Source organism: Jatropha curcas, chromosome 10 (genome assembly GCF_041381405.1).
Source record: "Jatropha curcas cultivar XTBG-Jc1 chromosome 10, XTBG_Jcur_1.0, whole genome shotgun sequence".
Lineage (NCBI taxonomy): Eukaryota > Viridiplantae > Streptophyta > Magnoliopsida > Malpighiales > Euphorbiaceae > Jatropha > Jatropha curcas.
Window position 1 is genome coordinate 14,270,261 of NC_143160.1, and position 25,760 is coordinate 14,296,020.

General features: G+C 35.3%; 1 protein-coding gene and 1 long non-coding RNA gene across 2 annotated transcripts; one reads left to right on the top strand and one right to left on the bottom strand.

Annotated features, from left to right (window-relative positions):
- Positions 1 to 16,363: 16,363 nt before the first annotated feature.
- Positions 16,364 to 19,422, top strand: QRT3 (Pectin lyase-like superfamily protein). Its single transcript, XM_012225860.4, has 3 exons — positions 16,364 to 16,909; positions 17,067 to 17,303; positions 18,279 to 19,422. The coding sequence occupies exons 1-3, from the start codon at positions 16,679 to 16,681 to the stop codon at positions 19,284 to 19,286; spliced, it is 1,476 nt and encodes a 491-aa protein (XP_012081250.1). The 5' UTR covers positions 16,364 to 16,678; the 3' UTR covers positions 19,287 to 19,422.
- An 867-nt stretch (positions 19,423 to 20,289) lies between these two features.
- On the bottom strand, positions 20,290 to 24,909 carry LOC105641343 (uncharacterized). The gene is made up of 3 exons (XR_001047237.4): positions 24,651 to 24,909; positions 24,426 to 24,482; positions 20,290 to 21,546 (listed from the first exon to the last, which is right to left on the bottom strand). It is a non-coding gene; the product is annotated as an uncharacterized LOC105641343 (long non-coding RNA).
- Positions 24,910 to 25,760: the final 851 nt, after the last annotated feature.

Sequence of the window (25,760 nt, forward strand, 5' to 3'; positions counted from 1 at the left end):
AGAAAAAATCGAATTTCCGAAAGCCATCATATATAAGTTTTATGTCAATAGAAACTTAATTCCTTTTTGATTGAGTCAATCAAATTGAAAGTTCATGTGAGATTTAAGAGATGTATGTATTTTTTAAGTATTCTAATCTCAACGTGGATCCATGTTAAATTCAACAATTGAGATAATGTAAAAATGTCAATTAAATATATTTTAAATTTATAAAAAATTTGATATTTGTTGAGTAAGTTTTTACCGTTGATCCGAAGCGTTGGTGTCCTAATCAATAATCCCTCTAGAAAGAGTAGTTATATGGCAACGGCTTCTAAAGTGACATTTCCAATATAAAAATTCCAACCACTATAATATCATAAGCAAGTATTCATACATTGGCCTTCCACACATAAAAGTGAGTTTAGATTTGAGATTACAGGTATCAAGTACTATGGTTACACATGGATCGGATTGGATCCCATTAGTTAATATAAAGTTGATTTTTTTTAATGGAATTCAATGCATCACCCACATATTATTAAATATTAATTGCGCTGAATCGAGTTAGAACATATATTCGCATGCCAAATAAATGATAAAAATATAAACAATTTTTAATAAAATATAACTATATTTTAAAAAAATAACCAACAAATGAAATATAGTCAGTAACATTATAACATCCCTTCCCGGTCCACCCATAAACCCGAATAAACCGAGCCGAGACGTTACAAACTGGTTGACTTACTGGCCTGACATGCTGAAATCATAATGTATATTGAATATAATATCATGCTGATGTTGTTTACATTAATAATGTACTTAATATTTACAAGACATGATACTAGTTTCAAAATGGAATGGGCCCAATTGAGTGCCCTGTACATGCCATGAAAAGGATAGACAAAATATACACATCCAAATGAGTAGCTACCCTGAAGACTGAGTCTTCTACAGATGAACTGCAGCAGTTGTAAGCTGACTCTCTACGGTCCAGTCTCAAAACCTGCGAGTTAAACAGGTAACTCGCTGATCAAATAAAGCTCAGTGGATATCTCAACATAAAAAGAAACAATTAAGCACATACATGTGTAGAAATAACCATATAAACACATATGGCATATATATGCACACATATCATGATACGTTCAGTTTACCTTGATGGTCTTTCTTTCTGTTTATTATACTGTATGATTCATGCAATGTTAAGTCAAGATATCTGTATGGCTCCATAAGGTTATAGTGAAACCGAAGTGATAAGAAAAACTGTATGAAACTGGATGAATACTGTATGCTTGGCTGCTATGGCCTTTATAATCATATCCACTCAACGGCCTGTAGCCGGAGTACCAAACTGTATGGGGTGCAGATCTGCTATCCTATGTCGCGACATGGTCTTATCTACATGGTTTCTACCTAACCTCAATGGAGCAAAATGTTGGTATGTCAATAGTATAACACAACATCACATTAATAGTTCATAACTTATGTTCATAACTTCATAAATCATAATGTTTACTTGATTTCACATCATTTGTATGCTTTCATGTTGTTTTGATACATGTTCTAATGTTGTCTTTTTGTTTTAAAATGATTGGAGGCATACAAGGTGAGCAAAGGAATCCAATTGCATTGAAAATGAAGTCCAAAAGTGCATGAAAACACAAGTCGCGAGCGCGAGATGCAAAAATGAGAGTCAGTGAGTTTCCAGGCCAAAGTCGCAAGCACGCAAATGAAAGTCGCGAGCGCGTAAAGCACCAAATGAGAGTCAGAGAGTTTCCAGGCACAAGTCGCGAGCGCGCGACATGTTTTCCAGCCTGCATAGTCTGTACTCTTTTGGTCATATCTCTCAATATACAACTCCGATTTGAGTGATTCAAAAACCCATGTAAAGCTAACACATAGAGGAACAAATAACTCTTCTATGACACTTCCTAATTCCATTATTAAGTAGGGTCAAAATCAAGGTGAAGTCACTGGTTCTTTTTCCAGAAAAACCTATTTCAGCATAACTCAATATCTACTTCATTTGTTCAGTTCATCCCATGTTTTCTCACCATTTCGAGTCCTCTCACTCAACATTAAGCAATATATTGTCTCATTATCAACACACCACACAAGTTCTCATACAAAGAAAATGGTAAAAGTCAAGAGATATCAAACCTTTACTCCAAAAAGCTTGAGCTCTTCTTTAGCTTCCTTTTTCTACAATCTTTGAACTCACTTCTCCTATACACATCAAAATTCTTATAACTTATCTACAATATAACTCAATTAGAGGTTGGATAACATGAAGCTTCAAGAAATTCTACTTACTTGGAGAAAATAGAGGTTGCCTTAATGCTTAACTACCATGAAAATGGATGGAGGAAGGAAGGAGATGAAGAAGATGAAGATAAGGATGAAAAATGGGAAAGTGAAATGCTTATTACGGGTAGGCCATCAAAATATAAAGGAATTTATGTAAAACTTACTAAATGGTACCTTAAAAGTCAACAGGTTACAACTTAATACCCAAGCTTGATCTTTTAGTGCAAGTAAATCCTAACCCTCATACTTTGATCTTTTTCTCTCATGCAAGTAAGTCCACGTATAAACCCATTCTACCCCAACCGGGTTTGGTTCGGCCCGACTCAACTCGACTCTATGAAAAGACTCGACTCAGTAGGATGTCACAATTCTCCCCTCCTAAATAAAAACTTCGTCCCGAAGTTTACCTGTTGTGAACAATTGCAGATACTGTTGTCGTATGGTGTCTTCAGATTCCCAAGTTGCTTCTTCTGTCTTATGATTCCTCCAAAGAACTTTTACCAATGCTATTTTCTTGTTCTGCAATTCTTTAATTTCTCTGGCTAGGATCTGAACAGGTTCTTCTTCATAAGTGAGATCTGGCTGAATTTCAATCTCTTCTGCTGATAACACATGTGATGGGTCTGATCTGTATCTCCTTAACATTGATACATGAAAAACATTATGAATCCGATCTAAGGTTGAAGGTAACGCTAAGCGATAGGCTAATGGTCCAACACGTTCAACAATCTCGTATGGACCAATGAACCTAGGGCTAAGCTTACCCTTTCGTCCAAACCTTAGAATCTTTTTCCATGGTGAAACTTTCAGAAATACTTTATCACTGACCGAGTACTCAATATCCTTTCTCTTTAAATCAGCATAGGACTTCTGTCGATCACCTGCTTCTTTCAGCCGTTTTCTAATGATTTCCACTTTCTCTTCTGTTTCTCTAACCAAATCTGGACCCAAAATCTTCTTCTCACTAAGTTCTGTCCAACACACAGGTGTCCTGCATTGTCTACCATACAATGCTTCATATGGTGCCATCTTAATGCTCGATTGGTAGCTATTGTTGTAGGCAAATTCCATGAGAGGTACATATTTGTCCCAACTGCCTTCAAATTCTATAACACATGATCTCATCATGTCTTCCAGGATTTGAATGACTCTCTTTGATTGGCCATCTGTTTGAGGATGAAATGCAGTGCTGAAATGCAATTTCGTTCCTAATGCTTCTTGCAGTTTACCCCAAAACTTCGATGTAAACCTTGGATCACGATCAGATATAATGGATGATGGAACTCCATGTAGTCGAACTATTTCTCTAACATAAATGTCTGCTAACTTGTCCAGAGAATAGTCCATCCTAACTGGTAGAAAGTGTGCAGATTTGGTTAATCTGTCTACAATTACCCATACTGCATCATGCTTCTGCTGCGTCTGAGGTAAGCCAGTAACAAAATCCATCGTGATCTGATCCCATTTCCATGTTGACACAGTTATTGGATGAAGTAATCCAGCTGGCAGTTGATGTTTTGCTTTTACTTGTTGACATGTTAAACATCTTGTTACAACATTTCCGATGTCTGTCTTCATGCCTGGCCACCAATAGCATTTCTTCAAATCCTGATACATCTTGGTACTACCTGGATGCATTGTGTATGGACTGTTATGAGCTTCATGCAGAATCTTTTGTCTAAGCTCCCCTATCTGTGGTACAACAACTCTGTCTTCATAGAATAAGACTCCACTGTTATCCAATCTAAATTTTCCACCATGATCTTCCTGTACTTGTTTCACCCATAATACTGTTTGTGCATCTTTCTTCTGTGCTTCTGCAACTTCCTGAACCCAAGATGGCTGTACTTGCATCTGTGCTAGAAGAACTCCCTGCTGTTGCAACTCCATGCTAATTCTCATTGCTCTCAAAGCAAACAATGATTTCCGGCTAAGGGCATCAGCTACCACATTAGCTTTGCCTGGATGGTAATTAATGACATAATCATAATTAGCCAGAATCTGCATCCACTTCCGTTGTCTTGAATTCAAATCTTTTTGTGTCGGTAAATACTTTAAACTCTGATGATCTGTGTAAATGTGACACTTTTCACCGTACAGATAATGCCGCCATACTTTGAACGCTAGAACAATGGCTGCCAATTCTAAATCATGGGTTGGATAATTCAATTCATGTGGCTTCAATTGTCTGGAGACATAAGCTACCACTTTCCTGTCTTGCATGAGTACACATCCTAACCCAATATGAGAGGCATCACTGTAAATCTCAAAGTCTTTACCTGACACTGGCTGGGTCAACACTGGTGCTTCAGTCAACTTTTTCTTCAAAGTGTCAAAACTCTGCTGACATCTATCATCCCATTGGAATACAATCGCTTTCTGCAATAATCTTATTAAAGGTGATGCAATGATAGAGAATCCCTTTACGACCTTCTGTAATAACCGGCTAAACCCAGAAAACTTCGAACTTCTGTGACATTTCTGGGTGGTCTCCAATCAACAATAGCTTCAATCTTCTTAGGATCCACTCTGATACCCTCCGATGACACCACATGTCCTAAGAAAGAAACTTCTTCCAGCCAAAACTCACACTTACTGAGCTTGGCATATAGTTGTTCATCCCTCAGTGTCTGACGTACAATCCGCAAATGTTTATCATGTTCAACCCTGTCTCTGGAGTAGACCAAAATGTCATCTATAAACACCACCACAAACTGATCCAGATATGAATGAAACATGCGGTTCATGAGATCCATGAAAATCGCTGGTGCATTTGTGAGACCGAATGGCATTACTAAAAATTCATAGTGACCATATCGGGTCCTGAATGCAGTCTTAGCGATATCTTATTCCTTTATCCGCAACTGATGGTATCCCGACCTAAGGTCGATCTTAGAAAACATACCTGCACCCTTTAGCTGATCAAACAAATCATCGATTCGAGGCAATGGATACTTATTCTTGATTGTCAGTTTGTTCAGTTGTCTGTAGTTAATGCACAATCTGAATGATCCATCTTTCTTCTTTACAAATAATACCGGTGCTCCCCAAGGTGATACACTGGGTCTGATAAAGCCTTTATCCAATAACTCCTGTAGCTGAATCTTTAACTCTTTTAACTCTGCTGGTGCCATTCTATAAGGTGCAATTGATACTGGTGCTGCTCCAGGATAAACATCTATGGTAAACTCCACTTCCCTCCTTGGTGGTAACCCTGGTAACTCTTCTGGAAATACATCTGGATAATCACACACGGTTGGTATGTCTTGCACTTTTGACTTTTCTTTCTCTATTTGTAATGCACATACCAAGTATGCTTCACAACCCTTCTGAATTAATCTCTTTGCTGCCATGGCTGATATCACGTTACCCAGAAAATCTCGCCGCTTCCCGACTACTATTATCTCTTCTCCTGCTGTTGTATATAATGTCACCCTTTTCTTTGCACAATCAACTACAGCCTAGTGTCTAGATAACCAATCCATACCTAGAATCACATCAAAGTCTCTAAATGGCAACTCCATAAGATCTCCTGGAAACTCCTTTCCATGTATAACAATTGGACAACTTTTGACCACTGTATGGGTTTTTACTACATCTCCTAATGGATTTGTAACCAACATACTCTGACTCACATACACAACTGCTAACCCTTTAACCCAAGGTTTCGGTATGCTAATGTATGAATGAGATGATCCAGGATCAATTAAAGCATAAACTGTATGATCACATAAAAAAAACTCACCAACTATTACATCTGGAGCTTCCTCATCTTCCCTGGTTCGCATAGCATAGACCCTGGCTGGACCTCTTGTATTAGGTCTGTCCACAGTCTCTGATTGCTGTCTCTGCCCTCCGGAGCTCTCACCTCTACCTCTGCCTGCTATGAACTGTGTAGGAACTTTTGCCCTCTTAGGACAGTCTTTCTTCTGATGGTCTGATGCTCCGCATAGCCAACATTTGCCAGTCACCAGCCAACAATCTCCACCATGTCGTCTGCCACAATGCTCACAAGGTGGAAAAGTATAACCGGCTGACTCTGCACCTCTACTGGTGCCTCTACCAGTTCCTCTGCCTGAACCTCGACTACCACCGGCAGAACTAGCCACAACTGATACCGCTGGGGCATTAGCAACCCTAGCTGAGCCTTGGCTAAAGGATGGCCTAAAACCAGCTGAAATACTAGCACCTCTGAATCTCTTACTCTCCGACTGATATGTACTGGGTGCACTCTGAGTCTGGTCTCTCCTCTGCTGAGACCGCTGGCGTCTGGTACGCTGACTGGCCTGAATGCGCTCTATATCCTGAGCTGCCTCTACCAAAGCTGAGAACTCTCTGAATCTGGAAGCTGCCACTCCCATTTGAATCTCATCGTTCAAGCCTTCCTGAAACTTTTTACACCTCTCGGCTTCTGTAGCCACTATCCCCTTACCATACCTGCTGAGCCTGGTAAATTCTCTTTCATATTCTGAAACGGACATTCTGTTCTGTCTCAAGTATAAGAATTCTTTCCTTCTCGCATCAAGGTAAGCCTCTGTGATAAACTTTTTCTTGAATTCATCCAAGAAGAATTGCCAAGTATGCTGCTCTGTTGATACTCGCTGCTGAACAGTAGTCCACCATGTGTAGGCCTCATCTATGAGCAATGATGTGGCACAAATCAACTTGTCCTCTGGTGTACACTGTAATTGTTCCAAAACTCTCGATGTCCCATCTAGCCAATACTCAGCTATTTCTGGACTATCATCCTTGTTAGCGCTAAATTCCTTCGCACCATATTTTCGAAGCTTCTCTAGTGGGGGCTTTCTTTCTCTTTCTACTACTATTGGTGCTTGAGGTATCACCCCTGCAATCTGTCTGAAAGTATCTGCAAGTTGCTTTAACAGCGTCTCTTGACCTGGTGCTGCTGGAGCCTCACCCTCCACTGCTCTGGAGGCGTGTGACTCACTCTCACCTTCTTGTGACATCCTCCTAAAAGAACAACAACTGCTTAGTTCATCAGGCTAGTCATGGCATGTACACTATACTGACTTATGAATGCAAGCCCGGGGAAACTAAACCTAGGGCTCTGATACCAAAATTTGTAACATCCCTTTCCGGTCCACCCATAAACCCGAATAAACCGAGCCGAGACGTTACAAACTGGTTGACTTACTGGCCTGACATGCTGAAATCATAATGTATATTGAATATAATATCATGCTGATGTTGTTTACATTAATAATGTACTTAATATTTACAAGACATGATACTAGTTTCAAAATGGAATGGGCCCAACTGAGTGCCCTGTACATGCCATGAAAAGGATAGACAAAATATACACATCCAAATGAGTAGCTACCCTGAAGACTGAGTCTTCTACAGATGAACTGCAGCAGTTGTAAGCTGACTCTCTACGGTCCAGTCTCAAAACCTGCGAGTTAAACAGGTAACTCGCTGAGCAAATAAAGCTCAGTGGATATCTCAACATAAAAAGAAACAATTAAGCACATACATGTGTAGAAATAACCATATAAACACATATGGCATATATATGCACACATATCATGATACGTTCAGTTTACCTTGATGGTCTTTCTTTCTGTTTATTATACTGTATGATTCATGCAATGTTAAGTCAAGATATCTGTATGGCTCCATAAGGTTATAGTGAAACCGAAGTGATAAGAAAAACTGTATGAAACTGGATGAATACTGTATGCTTGGCTGCTATGGCCTTTATAATCATATCCACTCAACGACCTGTAGCCGGAGTACCAAACTGTATGGGGTGCAGATCTGCTATCCTATGTCGTGACATGGTCTTATCTACATGGTTTCTACCTAACCTCAATGGAGCAAAATGTTGGTATGTCAATAGTATAACACAACATCACATTAATAGTTCATAACTTATGTTCATAACTTCATAAATCATAATGTTTACTTGATTTCACATCATTTGTATGCTTTCATGTTGTTTTGATACATGTTCTAATGTTGTCTTTTTGTTTTAAAATGATTGGAGGCATACAAGGTGAGCAAAGGAATCCAATTGCATTGAAAATGAAGTCCAAAAGTGCATGAAAACACAAGTCGCGAGCGTGAGATGAAAAAATGAGAGTCAGTGAGTTTCCAGGCCAAAGTCGTGAGCGCGCAAATGAAAGTCACGACCGCGTAAAGCACCAAATGAGAGTCAGAGAGTTTCCAGGCACAAGTTGCGAGCGCGCAAAGGAAATTCGCGAGCGCGCGACGTGTTTTCCAGCCTGCGCAGTCTGTACTCTTTTGGTCATATCTCTCAATATACAACTCCGATTTGGGTGATTCAAAAACCCATGTAAAGCTAACACATAGAGGAACAAATAAATCTTCTATGAAACTTCCTAATTCCATCATTAAATAGGGTCAAAATCAAGGTGAAGTCACTGGTTCTTTTTCCAGAAAAACCTGTTTCAGTATAACTCAATATCTACTTCATTTGTTCAGTTCATCCCATGTTTTCTCACCATTTCGAGTCCTCTCACTCAACATTAAGCAATATATTGTCTCATTATCAACACACCACACAAGTTCTCATACAAAGAAAATGGTAAAAGTCAAGAGATATCAAACCTTTACTCCAAAAAGCTTGAGCTCTTCTTTAGCTTCCTTTTTCTACAATCTTTGAACTCACTTCTCCTATACACATCAAAATTCTTATAACTTATCTACAATATAACTCAATTAGAGGTTGGATAACATAAAGCTTCAAGAAATTCTACTTACTTGGAGAAAATAGAGGTTGCCTTAATGCTTAACTACCATGAAAATGGATGGAGAAAGGAAGGAGATGAAGAAGATGAAGATAAGGATGAAAAATGGGAAAGTGAAATGCTTATTACGGGTAGGCCATCAAAATATAAAGGAATTTATGTAAAACTTACTAAATGGTACCTCAAAAGTCAACAGGTTACAACTTAATACCCAAACTTGATCTTTTAGTGCAAGTAAATCCTAACCCTCATACTTTGATCTTTTTCTCTCATGCAAGTAAGTCCACGTATAAACCCATTCTACCCCAACCGGGTTTGGTTCGGCCCGACTCAACTCGACTCTATGAAAAGACTCGACTCAGTAGGATGTCACAAACATAATTATATAATTAGCTTCATAAAGTAATTAAATAGCAAGATTTTACAACAAGTTTCTTAAAAAGAACTATAATAATAATAAGTAAAAATAATGTCATTAAATTTACCAATAAAAAAATACAACCAACAAAATTAAAAGTACTTAATAACATATTTGTACAGTAAGTTTTACAAACTATTACATATTTCAATAGCAATATTTCAAAATTTAGCAATTATATTCAGAGTTGTAAACCTTATATATGGGTTGGATCGGCTTGCCAGTTACTCTTGAACTGGTGAGCCAACTTAACTTGTGAATCATAAAGATGATTGTCCCAATCTGTTGGATTTGCAATGATCTTAGTTTTGAGGAAAAATGAGAGTTATGTATTATTGATCACAACAGGCTAGATTATATACAAAGTACATTTGGCGGAAAAGAAACTAACTGTGATGAGCTGTTAAGCTTTTCTAACTGATTCTCTAATTACTTTAACTTATACAACTGTATAATTGATTATAAATTAAACTGCTTCTTTGATGGAATTGTCTGTGTTTGCACCTATTGTTAATACCTCTTACAAGCTGGAGAATGAACATTGATCATTCCCAGCTTGAGAATAAAGGTATTAAAGGCAGGAGCTGGTATTGCTTTTTTTTTTTTTTTTTTTTTTTGTGAAGATATTAGCAAGTTGGCGAGAGGAAGAAATGGGTAGCAAGTGAAGGAGACAAGAAGCAATTTTGTCACGAACTATATGGCAGTCCAGTTTAATGTGTTTAGTCCTCTCATGAAATGTGGGGTTAGCAGCAATATGCAAAGCCAATTTGTTATCATAGAAGAGACTAGCAGGTTGTGGATGGGACACAACAAGCTCTTCTAAAAGATATTTAATCCATTGTATCTCACATGTAACAGCAACAAGGGCCCGTATTCTACCTTTGAAGAGGACCTAGAAACAATGGTTTGTTTCTTTGATTTCCAACTGATTAGGGAATCTCCAAGATATACACTAAATCTAGAAACAGATCTACAAGTGTCAATGCATCCAGCCCAGTCAGAGTCACTGAAGGCTTTTAAATGAGGAGTAGATTGTGAAGGAAAAAACAACCTTGGCCTGAAGCAGGAGCAGACTTGATATATCTTAGTATCCTGTGTAGGGCTTGCATATGAATAGAAGTGGGTTTAGAAAGGAATTGGCTGAGGTTGTTAACAATAAATGTAATGTTAGGACAGGTAGCGGTGAGGTATAATAATTTGCCTATTAATCTCCTATAAAGAGAAGAATTAGGAAGGGGTTGGCTTGTGTTTGAACCAAGCTTGAGATGAGTGTCCATAAGGGTGGAGGCAGGTTTTGCTACTAAGTAACCTGTGTTTGAAAGGAGCACCGAAGCATATTTGCAGTGACATAAGGATATGCCAGCTTGGGATCTTACTAATTCCAGCCCAAGAAAGTACCTGAATTTACCCAAATCTTTGATTTTAGACAAAGAATCCAAATGATCTTTAATAGAAGCAATCTCAGAAATGTTATTTCCCGTCAAGAAGATGTCATCAACATATACTAACAAAGCAGTGAAGGAATCATAATGTTTCTTGAAAGAAAGAGTGTGATTACTTGATGATTGTGAATAACCAGATTGTAATAATGCTTGAGAGAGTTTGGAGAACCATTGCCTACCGGCCTGCTCAAGGCTATAGAGTGATTTCTGCAAGAGACACACTTGATTAGCCTTAGAGAGAGAAAGGCCTGAAGGTGGAACCATATAGATTTCCTCTGTGATATCACCATACAGGAAGGCATTATTCACATCTAGTTGGTGAATATGCCATCAATTTATAAAAGCCAAAGCAAGCACTAATCTAATTGTTTTTATTTTAGCTATAGGGGAAAAAGTGTCCAAAAAATCTATGCCTTCAATTTGAGTGTAACCTTTGGCCATAAGTCTAGCCTTGAACCTTTCAATGGTTTCATCTGACTTATGTTTGACTTTGTAAACCCATTTGCAGCCAATGGGGGTTTTACCTGCAGGCAAGTCAACCAACTTCCAGGTTTTGGTTTGTTCAAGAGCATGTAACTCAGCAACCATAACTGCTTGCCATTTGGGATCTTTATTGGCTTGAGCAAAAGTTTTGGGTTCTGAATAAGTAGTGATATTAAGAATAAAGGTAGAAAATAAAGGGGACAGGTGATTGTAAGATAAAATTAAGGACAAAGGATATTTTGTACCTGCAGATGATGAAGCTACTGAAATAGAATTAAGTAATAGTCTTGCAAATAAGAGGGAGCTTTTCTTATTCAAGAAGAATGTCTAGGTCATTGTATAGGAGGGGGTAAAGTGGAGGGTATACTAGATGAAGGAGGTGAAGTAATATATGACTGAGGTGCAAGTATGGGAGGGGAAGTGCAATCAAAATCATGTGATAAAGAATAGATGGTGTTTGTGATGCCATTTAATTGTCGTATGTCAAGCGGTGGTGTAGATTTGTAAAAGGGAAAACAGGTTTCATAAAATTCGACATTCCTAGATAGAAAAATTTCTCTTGAAGACAAATCCATAATAATATAGCCCTTGGTACTAGTTTTGAGGCCAAGGAAAATGCATTTCCTGGCTCTAAGGTCGAGTTTGGTTCTATTGTGAGATAATGTGGAGGCATAGCACAATGATCCAAATACTCGAAGTTCAGTTTGATCAGGTAGGGAATTATAAAATTTCTCATAAGGGCTTTTATCTTAAAGGTTAGGGCTAGGAATCCTATTAATGAGGTACATAGAATGGGAGACAGCATAAGACCAAAATGATTGGGGTAGGTGTGATTGAAACATTAAGGCTCTAGTGACATTCAAAATATGCTGGTGCTTTCTCTCAGCTTTGCCATTCTGTTGTGTAGTTTCCTCATAAGTGGTTTGGTGAACTATTCCCTTTTTGGCATAAAAATTTATCATAAGGAATTCAGGGCCACTATCACTTCTAATGATTTTGATTGTTGTGTTGAATTGTTTTTTACTAGGTGTATAAAGTTCTGCAATAAAGATCTAGTTTCAGCCATAGTTTTCATGAGATACATCCACGTATGCCTTAAATAATCATCAACTAGTGTCAAAAAATTATTTGTGACCATGAATAGATGTGATGAAGTGCTAAATAGTTAATTTAGCATAAAATATTATTTGTTTAAATAATATCTATGGTTACTTTTTGGTATAAAATGAAAAGTTTCATTTGGTTTTCATATTTTCCATAGATTATGCTATTGGAAAAGAGTTTTGGAGGCTAATTCTTGGAGTTTTGAAGAACTTTACCAAGCTGGAGCTGAACTTCTAAGATGCTCCTGGAAATTTTCAAGTTAGGCTTGGGCAAGCTCAGCGGGGGATGCATCCAAAGCAGGTCCAAAACCCTCTAGAAGTTTTCAAGTTAAGTTTGGGCAAGCTTAGTGGGAGGCATATCCAGAGCTGATTGGGATTGAGATGCTTTGCTAGCTAGAAGGAAATCATTTAAAGCAGCTGATCCATCATTTAAGGGATTAGGAAATACTCAGATTTGAATATTAGATTTTCTTTTAATTATTGAATTTTCTAAAGATATTTAGGTTTTATCTTCCTAGCTTGGTATTCGTTTCCCTTGTTATAAATAGGACATTAAGTTTATTGAGGAGGAAATCTCTTTCTCATCTTTAGAAACAACATTTATTTTAGGATTTACTTTCCTTTGTGTTTTCTCCATGGCCATGAGTGGCTAAATATTTTGTTTTCAGTCAAAGGTTGAATTCGGAGTAGAAGTTCTTCTATGATTATGAGATCATAATTTATTTATTTTCTTCTTTAATTCCATCAGTATTTGTCTATTTTTCTGCATATATGAGAAACTCCATCTCCATTGTTATCTTATTGTTTGTTCAATGTGGCCAGTTGGTCAACTTAATAGGATAGCATATAACTAATCAACAAGATTAAATCCATAATTGTTTAGTTAAGTTGAATCAAGTAGCAAATAATATAATTTGATTGTAACGAGACTTTTGGATTATATTATGAAAAATTCATAATCTAGTTTAAATGAACCTCGCTTGTAGAGTTTGTTAATTAGGGCAGGGTCTTTCTAATTTTTATTACTATTAGCAAATTAAGCTCTATCACTTGTTTAGGATTGTTTGCTAGTTAGGGACTATTCATAGCGCTTGTCTTGTTTAATCTAATAATACGGAAAGATTGATTGGCGACGCTTGTTCAAAGATTATAACTTATCTATTGCTTGAAATTATTGAGTTATCTTAGAATCAATGATCAATCAAGTGAATTTCGTACTAAGAATTGCTTTTGACTGAATTCATCTCCTATTGATTTTAAACTTGTTTCTTTTATTGAATTCTTACTTATTGTAATTGTTGATTCATTCTCTACTACAAATCCCCCATTTTTATTTTTATTATTTTATGTTTTGGTTATTGAAAGATTTAATCAAAACTAGTCCCTAAGGTTCGACCCTTCTCATTCTATCTACAAATTACTTAGAATAGGAAGAGCATGAATTATTTTTGGTGGTCTCGACACCTATCATGGAGAGAGGTTCCCATACGTCAACATGTAGTAATTCAAAGACAGTATTAGTAACAAATTACTACGAGAAAAAGAAAGCTTCTTTTATTTTGTAAATTGGCAAACATCACAAGGTTTGTTTACATCATTATTATAGGAAACAAAAGGGAAGTGTTTATGTAGTGTAGCAAGTCTAGTGGTGGAGGGGTGCCCTAATTTAAAATGCCAAAGTTTAAGAGGAGAGATTGTTTGTACAGTTGTGGAGGGAATTGTGAAGACAGAAACAACTTCAGAGGAAATGGATTGAGAAGAAATTTGCAAGACATACAAAGCATCTCTAACTTCAGCTGATCCAATCATGTTAAAGGTATTGGGATCCTGAATGAAACAATAATCACCTTGTAAGTGTAAGATGCAATTTAAGGTTTTGATAAGTTTTGTTAATTACTGAAATGAGATTAAAACTAAATTCAGGAACACAGAGAACATCAATGATGTAAAAATCATTACTAAAGTGTATTGTTCCTAAGTGATGGGCTATAACAAAGCTGTCATTAGGTAATCTGACTTTCATAGGTTTAATGCTTTTATAAGAGGTAAATAGAGAAATTGAGTTGCCAATGTGATCTGTTGCCCCTGCGTCCAAAATCCAAATGTCTATTTCTTTAACTCATCCTCCTCAATTATTTTGTGACAATCTTAATGCTCTACATATGTCCATTAATCCTCTTTTTCATGCTCGGACAAAGTACATGGAAATAGATTTCCATTTTGTTCGAGAAAAAGTAGCCACGGGTAATATAATCACACGATTTGTGCCATCTTCACATCAGATTGCATATTTTCTTGCAAAGCCTTTTGCGAGAGCATCCTTTCTTTTCTTTCACAGCAAGATGTGGCTTTATTTACAATCCGTCTTCACCTTGAGGGAGGCTAATAAGGAAATAAAATTAGAGTCAAATAAGAAAGCAAAATTAGAGTTTATAAAGGAAGAAAAATCATAAATTGCAAAGAAGAATATCTTTACTAAAAATCAAGATAATGGGATAATTCTTCACAAACTCAAGGCTAAAAATCAGTAGACTAATATTGTTAATTTTTATTAATGCCACATTTATATATATGTATGTGTTTTGTGTTTATGTTTAAACACAACAGAAACAAATCAATTTACAGAAGTTGCAAGAGTTTTCAATCTTCAATCTGCAAGTAATCCCTTTCGAAATCATTTCTCTTTCTCAATACATGTCTCTTTTTCTTTATATGTTGTAAGAGTTTGCATAGATCCTAAGAGATTTCTTAATTTCTATAAACTATATCTAGGAACTTTTTAGCACAAAAGGTTTAGGATTAGCTTTGATAGAATGCGTGAGCACAATTTTTTCTTTTTGATGTTATTTGATTTCTGAATTTTCGTTCTTGCTTTGGCTTTTGGAGATTCTCATCTTGTGTTTGATTAAATACTAAAGAGGGATATTTTTTTTGATTAGAGATGAAGAGAAAGAAGAAGCTCACGTTGGTAGCATTTACGGTCTGTCACCTCTCTTGCGCATTTGATGTTCATGCATGCTTCACCAACGTGGCAAGAGGCATAATTGTTATTAAAATTGATAACTTCAAGGCCATGATACATCATCACAGACTTAAGGATGTCACGATATTAAACACGTAAACTTTAAGGGCAAATTAATATATTTAGCCAAAAATTTGTTTTTGCTGTCGGAATGAAATTAAAACTTTTTTCATAACCTACTAGGGGTGGCCAAGATTCGGTTTTCGAAATCAGAACCATCGGTTCCGAACCGGTGGGAACCAGAACCAGAACCGGTCCAAATCGGTTTGGTTCCGGTTCCACCAGTTTTAGAACCGTGAATCGGCGGTTCCAGCTCCAGTCGAAACCGACGATTCTAGTTCCATCTCAAATAGGTTGGAACCGTCCAAAACTGGCCAGAACAGGTCCGAAACTGTCGAAAAATCGGCCAGAGAACTGGCCGGAACCGTTGATTTTAGAACCATTGAGGAACCGGAACCGTTTGATTCTAAACCATAACGAAAACCATTAATTTTCGGCTCGGTTTCGGAACCGAAACCGGCAGTTCCGGAACCGTGGCCACCCTTGTAACCTACCCAACTTCTCCAACCATTTATTAATTTCTAATCCGCCATTAAAGCCAAATTAAAAAGGAGAGGTATCAAATCAAAGAAAAATCAATAAAAATGAGAAAAATCATCATACAAGAACAAAATTAAGCTCCATTTGGAAGCTAGCATCATAACATCTCTTGTTTCTTTTTAATAAGCCGGCCAAATTAAGTTGTGTGAAAATGAAGTAATCTTCGATTAAAAGATATTCCGTCTCCAATACCAAAAGGCCCAACTGCCGTACGAATAGATGCGCTTTATACTTAGAAAAATTATACCTTTTACACAATGTCAAACTTGTAAAGGTCCCAAAAGTAAGAAGTTGGTAAGTTGCTTACTTTTCTGTCACAGAAGAAAATTTTCACAAATCAAGAAACCCAACATTAAAAAGAGACCAAAAGAATAGGAGGATGTGCTTCTTTGTATGATCCTTTATAAAAATGAAAACTCAAATGTCCCATTTTCTTATCAAATCATATAGTTAGACCTTCCTCTTTCCATGTCCATATCCTAGTTTCTCTCTTCCTCTCTCTGTCTCTCCCCCTCTCCCTTGTTGTATATAATGCCTTTTCTTCAACAACCTCTTTCTGTAACGTAGAAAGAAGAAGATAGCAAGAAATGGACACAAGAATCCAAACAAAACCTCTGGTTTTTTTCTTTATTTCTTTTATAAGTTTGATCATAATCCATGTTAATGGAGAATCACCACCATTTGATCATCATTACCATGGACAAATTCGAAAATTGCAATCTCTTAAGTCTTCTTTAATCCATCGCGAATTAGTTTCCTCTCCATCTCCATCTCCATCTCCATCTCCTACTATTTCTGCTCCAGTTCCATCACCACAGGTATATAATACATAAACTTTACATTTTTTTTTTAATCTTGAAACTTTCTTTTTGCTTGAAACCTTTTTATGATAATTATGCATTTAATCTTGTTCTTTTTGGATAGTTCTTGCTTTTCATACAAATCTTGATTCTTGGTTTCTTGGTGGTGGGACAGGTGGACCAGGCAAGAGTATATCAGATTACATCGTACGGAGCAGATCCAAGTGGGAAAATGGACAGCACAGACGCACTTGGAAAAGCAATAGCAGCTGCTTTTCAAAGTGGTTCTAAAGATTTTTTGTTAATGAATGGAATCATAAATCTTGGAGGTGCGCGTATTAATCTTGAAGGAGGGATTTACAGGATTTCTAAACCTCTGCAATTGCCTGCTGCTGGAGCAGGAAATCTTATGGTACGCTCTCCATTGATTCCTATATATATATATATATGTATATACAAAATATATTCTACTCTTGTAATTTTTTAAAAATGTATCCATCTACCAAACTACCAACTGCCATCACTTGAACTCGTACAGGTAGTTTTCTTTTTGGTACATCTGAACTTTTAATGGAAATAAATTGCTATAATTTGATTTTTAAAAATTAAGACGGAAAAATTCTCAACATGTAAATTTTTTTAAGTAAAAAAAAAAAAAAAAAGAAAATTTAATACTTAAGATTCTTCAATGGAAAAAATTATGTAATCTCAGTTTCTAACAAATAAGAAAAATTTTGCATATACACGTGGCAGGACAGACTTCTCGATATGTACCTATGTGGACTAAAATTGCAATTTTGAAATATTAGAACGTTTTTTCTAATTCTAATTATGAAGTTAGAAAATGTTTAGATGACTAGCTAGTGCAGTTCATACTAACTTTTTCTATATTAAGTAATTTGAAAAGTGGCCAAATAGATAGCCAACTAGTCTAATAGAAACCCAGATTGTGACTATTCAATCTAAGGTCCACGTTTTCCCTTAAAAAAGAAAGAAAAAAAAAAAAAAAAGAAATCTAAGGTCCATGTTAAATAAATTCTTTCAAAAATTCGTTTTTAAAGGTCCAAACTACAGAAATTCAAACAAATTTAAAAATTTAGTGTTGAAACTAGATGAGTTAATAGACTATAAAAACCTTTTAAAGTATTTATACAGACCATATGAGATAAAAAACTCGAATCGATATTTTAAAAGAATAGTTTTTGACATTTGTAAATGACTTTAATTTCCGTTTTTAGTAGATTCCGGCAAAAATAATCCATGAAATTACATGTAATTTCTGTGGAAATTTCAAAAATTCACTAATTTTTCTTCGTATTATATGAATTTCAAATACAAAATAGCTGACTTTTTTCTTTTTTTTTTATTTTTTATTTTGATTAAACAGATTAGTGGAGGCACATTGCTAGCCTCGGATGATTTTCCGACAGATGGGTATCTTATAGATTTATCTTCCACAACATCCTCTTCTTCCTCCTATAATTATGAGTACATAACTCTCAAGGACCTAATGCTAGATTGCAATTTTAGAGGCGGAGGCATTTCAGTTATTAATTCACTTAGAACAACCATAGACAATTGTTACATTACACATTTCAACACTAATGGAATTTTAGTCCAAAGGGGTCATGAAACCTATATCAGAAATTCATTTCTCGGCCAGCACATCACCGCCGGAGGCGATCCAGGTGAACGGAATTTCTCAGGCACTGGAATAAATTTGATGGGTAACGACAATGCGGTGACCGATGTTGTTATCTTTTCAGCTGCAATAGGAATAATGGTTTCAGGTCCAGGCAACACATTGTCTGGGGTACATTGTTATAACAAAGCTACAGGATTTGGTGGTACAGGAATTTATTTAAAATTGCCTAACTTGACACAAACCAGAATTGTTAATTGTTATTTGGATTATAATGGAATTATTGCTGAAGACCCTGTCCAACTAACAATTACTAATAGTTTTTTTCTCGGAGATGGATTTATTGTCCTAAAATCAATAAATGGAGTAGCGAAAGGGGTCACCGTTGTCGATAATACATTTTCAGGGAATAATAAGGGAATCGATATTGTTCAATTGGATGAATCAAATGGTTCTTTTAAGGACATTGATCAAGTTATTGTGGATAGGAATAATGTCAGGGGTATGAATTTAAGGGCTACGGTTGCTAGAGAAAGTGTGCAAGGGAATGGGACATCATGGACCGTTGATTTTAGTCCAGTTCTATTATTTCCTGATCTAATTAATCATGTTCAGTATTCATTTCGTGCAATTGGAAACTCTTTTCCTAATTATGCTTTAAGAAATGTATCGGAAAATCGGGTTGTAATCGAGTCGGATGTTGATGTAGAGGCTAGGGTTTTCGTCACGGTGAATCAAGGACAAACTAGTTGAAGCTGTGTATATTGATTGGAAGCTCCAGCTGTAATTTGTTGAAAGTATAGTGGAATTTAAAACAGGACTAATTTGGTGTCCTGAAGAAAGAAAAACAAAACAAAACAAAAATAAGATATATATTTTGTTTCCTTTAGGCTTTGTCTCTATATATGTACACGTAGACCATTACATCTATCGATATACCGACTTGACTTAAAAATTAAGGGGTTAGTCACAATTAAGACTCTTCACCTCTCCCTACAGGTGTGTTTAGTGAAAATCGAACCCGAGGCTCTTTCCACGTGTCCGAACTGCATTGCCAACCAAGTCACAACCTATAGGTACACTATTAACAAGTTTCCATGAAATAATAGTTGCACTTTCAATCTTGAATTCAAATCTCACTGTGATTCAAAGATATTTGAGATTAATCTTTGATTTTAAAAGCAAGTTTGAAGTTTGAACGTATCAATACTAGTAATTAATAATCCTAAAGTTTGAAAATATCAACATTGTTTGTTATTATATAACTTAAATAATAATATTTATGCATTTGGTATAATTATATAAATATATAATTGAAAATTTTTCTACTAAATTTGATAGATATTTTCACCTATGCACGCCTGCACTCACATTCAAATTGTTAGAAACAAAGTAACAATCAATTCAAACTCTCTCCCTTTTTTCTCTTATTGTCTAATCCTAATTTTAGTTTGAGGCTGTCGTTTTCTAATTGTCTAATCCTAATTTAGTTTGGGGTTACTGATATTGATCAGTGGTGGACAATACCTTCTATTCTTTCTTGGATTCAACTGATACTCTCTCTCTTTTAATCTCTTAATAAACTCAGATTTATTACCCTGTAGCATATCTATTTTGATTTTTATTGTTGTTGTCTCCATATTTGGAGTTTTTTGTCCTTTCTTTGTGAGAGTTTATTCTAAATAAAATTATAATATTTGATTTATTTATGATGTTTGATATTATAATTAATGAATTATATTTTTCAAAAAAAAAGTTACAAATAAATCTAATTAAATTAGTTTAATAAATTAATTTTCTAAATACATTATTAATTCCATCAATTTAATTTGATAATCTCTGCCCAACTGTACCCACTGAGTTTGTACGACCTCCACCTCTGCCTCTAGATGCAGCTGGAGCATACCTCTCTGACCGAGGCAGAACTGTGGTAGTAGAGTCCATTGGACAATCTCTGAATAGATTATCTATAGAACCATATTTGAAACAAGCACCTGTGACTCTACGACACTCACCTGTATGTCTCTTACCACAATGGGCACATGTAGGATACTCACTCCGACCAGACCCTCCGGTACTGGCTACAGAAGTCGATTGCACAGCAGATCTAAAAGATGAAGTTTCATATCCGTGACCTCTGTCGGGCTACACCCTAATGGCTGAAGTGACCTCTGCATCTTATCCTCCAATTGGCTATGAAATCAACTACCTGACTGACTCTGAGGTCTCTTGAACTACTGGGATCTAGATCTCCTATTTTGCTGGTCAGTCCTAACCTCCTCGAGTTCCAGTGTAGCAAATACTAGAGTAGAAAACTCAGTGTGATGGTGAGCTACCAAATGCATCCTCAAACGTCGTGCAAGCCTTTCCTAAACTTCTTGCAACTCTCCTCCTCATAGGACACCAACTCTCTAGCATACCTACTCAGTCTGACAAATTCTCTCTCATACTCTGAAACAGTCATCCTACCCTGTCGAAGCTCCATGAACTCAGTCTTCCTCTGCTCCACATATAAATCTCCAACATACTTCTTCCTGAACTCAGATAGAAAGAAGTCTCATGTCCTTCTATGGACATCAACAGATTGGGAAACTGTATCCCACCATTGGTACGCTTCCTCCTTATGCAAAGATACTCCACATATCAGGCAATCAGCAGGAATACACTACATTTGCTTGAAGATTCGCTCAGTACTCTCTAACCAGTACCCTGCAACAGACGCATCATTTGACTTTCGGCTTTTGAACTCGACAACCCCATATTTCCTCAACCTCTCAATCGGTGGCTTGGGAGCAGGAACATAAACTGGAGGAGCTGCACCAACAGCCTGCCTCAGTATGTCAGCCATCTGTTGGAGGAATGCATCCTAACCATATCTGGGAGCACGGCGATCAGTCGAACCAATAGGAACAGTAGCAACATGTGCAACAGGAGGAATGGGTGGATCATAGCTCTCTGCCTCCTCGTCCACAGTGTCTTAGGAGCCTGACACAGACATCCTAACCCAATGAGCCTACAACCATAAAGATCCACAAGATACAACATCAGAGGAATATTCCTTAATAGTCTCTTAGGGCATGTAAATTAATTAGACTCTTATTATATCTTAAAACAAGTTAAATCCTAGAATCAATTAACCTAATACTCTGATACCACTAAATATGACACCCAAAATCCGATTTCATAAAACAAGATCTTAAGAGCCACATTAGGTTTAACACCGAAGTATTAAACTAGCATGCTTAATACTGAACAGTTTAAAAACGTTTCTTTTAGTTTTATAAAAATGACTTAGAAAAATTTTCAGAGAAATCCTACAGAAAAAATGCAAGATTTTTTCCTATATATTCAGTATCACAAAAATACAGAAAAATATTTAAAACACTTTTGTAATCTGTCCACAACACAACTACATTCTCAAATTTATTTTTCCAAAACAAACTCCACATTTGCAACCCATCATCCAACACATCTCATAAAAACTCAACACAAAAATAAATCAGTTCCTTTTATTTGAAAGCATTTAAGATATTCATTACATGCCATAAAATATTCTGACTCTGAAACTGTTGTTCCAAATATTTAGTTCATAACATTTTGACTTAAATAAAAAAATTCTAGTGTCTTAATTATATTTACATGCCCCTAGATTTTTCCTGAAGACTGAAATAAAAGAGAAATTGTTTACAAACTGACTGTCGTAGAATAAAGGGGCTTCTAAATAGTCTGATGTTGCTATGGATCACCTATCCCGAATTAGCAACCTACGCGTGACAAGTCAACGCGCTAAGCATAAAGTTTAGTGGTGCTCATTTCCCATTTATAGCAGGGAAATACACATAAGCAATCATAATATCACATATTATCATACACAACATTTTATCATAATCATGCTATATCATATTTCACACGCATAATACAAATATTTATAGTCAGTATGCTTAATTAAATCCAATAATCATGTATTACTAAATTAGACATACTTAATCATGATATCACATAAATCAGCATATGTTCATAAAAACAACATAATTATTTATTTAATTAATTTATGAAAACTACGTTTTTTATTAGGCCTTTAGCATACTTAGAAGAATCAAATAGCAGATAGAGAATTCCTTTATAAACTTACGGCTCGAAAGCCCATATAATATCATATGACCCGTCAGTCGAAATCAAATGGTTATATCCAAAAAATGGGGTCTGTTAGCCCCTTTAAACATTGGAATTTGTTAGCTGCATAAAATGGGATTCGTTAGCCCCTATAAGATACTGCGTGTCACATGTAGACAATACTGTATTCCTATCACATGTCATACCTCTATACAACTACTGATTCAACCAAGTAGACCAAGACCGATAAGATATTAATTGTAATTAATTCATTTCATAATTCATACATATCAGTTGTCATAAATAAAATGTTCGGTCTCATAATTACACTGAAATATTTTATTACAGTCCGAAAAATATTCTCTTTCATAAATTTTTTTTATTCACAAAAATCATTTTTTTCCATACTAAAAATTCTATCATAAATTCATTTTCATAAATAACTCAAAAATCAAATAATCGTACTTAATTAATCATAATTCTTATATAATTGCATAAATCCATAACATATATTCATAAAAAATATTTTATCTCTTAAAATATTCTACCATGGCACATAAATTCATGTCATCCAATTAAATTCATAAGCATAGCATATTTTCACATAGTCATTCGTAATTCACTAGTAGGCACAATTTCCAAGACCATAACACAATTCCCAATGCACTAATTTTTAACATAGTATATCACCATTTTATTAATTCATATTTCTGTTATTTCTACTGTACTCATAATTGAGACTTAAGTGGATCTAAGAGGATTTTTAAACCCAATATTTCTTTAGCTTCTTAAATTATACTAATTAGCTACCTAATTGATGTAGTAGTCATAAAATCCTATTATTTTATTATTTCTATTATTTACCAATTAAGTACCTAATTAAGCTAGATGTCACCGATCAACTACCTATCCGCTTAATTAAATTGCTAGTAACCAATTAATTTATTACTACTACTAAACTATCACTAATCCTAATGAATCATCAACTTAATTAAGTCTAAATTACAATTTGGCCCTTGGGAGTCCTTAACAATTATAAATGGATCCCACTTGGAATAAATAGACTAATGGTATATTAAATTATACCTAGTCCACAATTAATCCCTTTTAACGGTCCAATTTATAATGATGGTCCTTAATTAAGTCCCAAATTGTTCTTTAGTTCATAATTAATGCAAATTGCATTTGGATCCTTACAAAATGTCATAATGGTCCTTAAAGTTCTCTTTTTGTCCAAATCATCCTTAAGCGTAGGGAAATTTCTCCATAGTCCTTGGAACATGTCCTAATAAGTCCATGAGTCATGAAATATTATTTGGTATCCAAAATAAATTCTATCCCCATATAACTTTTACATATCAAGTCCAATAATTTATTAAAATTATCCTTTTATTATCTTTAACATCTCATTATAATATTTACATATCACATGCACAAAATAATATTTAAACATCATAAAAATAATACCATAAGGTTTAGCAATATTTAAATTTCAAAAAAAAAAATCCATATTTAGCTTCTACAACATTCATACATGTAGATTTAAGCATAAAATCACTAAAAACTAACATAAATTTTTAAGAAAAAAATCATTATTAGGTTCGGCCATATCAACACTCATGCACTAAAAATTTACACAATGCACATATTTACAAATATTGAACATTTAAAGCATAGATCAACTTATTTATAACTCAAAAGTTAAGTCTTGAAGCATGTAAACAAAGAAATCAAACATAAATTCCTAGAATATCTAAAATAAGGAAAATAATCACAAACCTCAATCTTTTTATGCTCCAATTTGCTCCTTTCCCTTGGATTTGGAGGTCTCTCCCTCTAAATCAAGGAAAAATGAGGAGCTTTAAAATAAAAATGAAAATGAAATATTTTTTATGCTATATGCAAATGACATGTTTTATGCAAGACTAGCCATGGAGAATGAAATTATACAAGGGTTTGAAGAGAGAAAAAAGACAAAGAAATAAAAATGTTTAAAAATCTTACTCTTAAATGTTCGATCTTACAAAATAAACTTCAAAAGCGTGGTATATGCCTTTAATTCTCCATAATATCTTATTTTGGTGAAGAAACATAAGTGTTTGAGCAGGGAGAAGGAGGCGGTTCGGTTATGGTGATGAAGAGAAGAAAGAGGAGAAAGAAAGAAGAAGAAAAAGAAAGAAAAGAGAGAGATAGAAAGAGGAGAAGAGTGGTCCGTTGATTTTGGGACTGCAACAAAATGAGTGGTTTTGTTTTGTCTTTTGGTTAATTGAATGCATTAGTTTAAGACCATAGGATAATAGGTTGCATACAAGATTATTAACTGTAGGATTTGGGATAAGGAATCTTTTTAAAATAATATCTTTTGGTCTTTGGACGGTAGTTAAAGCATAAAATTTGGTCTTAAACCATTGGGTAAATAATGCATAGGTGCACATTTGTCTTTATTATAGAATAGTGTATATTTAATTTGGTCTTTTTCAATCGGATGGCTAAAATTTGACACTACACACATGTATAATATAAATTCTGATTGTCCAGCATAAATTGCACTGTTTTATCAAAACACAGTCTCTACACATGACAAATTACTAAGATACCCTTATAGCTCTGTAATTCGCCAAAACCATAATTAAATCATAATAATATGTAATTATACTCAAAATGATTTATTGCATGTTAATGACATGTTTAGAAAATATGGATGTGACAGGGACAAAATAATGTATTTTAAAAATTATGCAGACAAAGTAATTAATTTCAATATAATATGGGGACATATTTATAATTTTTTATAATTTAAATGGTGGAGCTAGACGTGTAAATGATTCGAGTTAACTCGTAAACTATTAGAGCTCGGCTCGAAAAGAGTTCGAAAAATCTTAGCTCGAATCGAGCTCGAGCCTGCTCATTTAGCAAATAAGTCGAGTTCAGGCCTAATAATGTTTAACTTGAAAGCTCCTTATCAGAGCTTTTATATATACATATATATAATATTATGTTAAACTACTCAAGCTTCAGCTTAAAATTTTCTAAGTTGAACTCGAGGCTCAAGTTGAGCTTGAGCCTAAAATTTTCAGGCTTATTGATTTTCGAGCTAAGCTAAATTGTATCGAG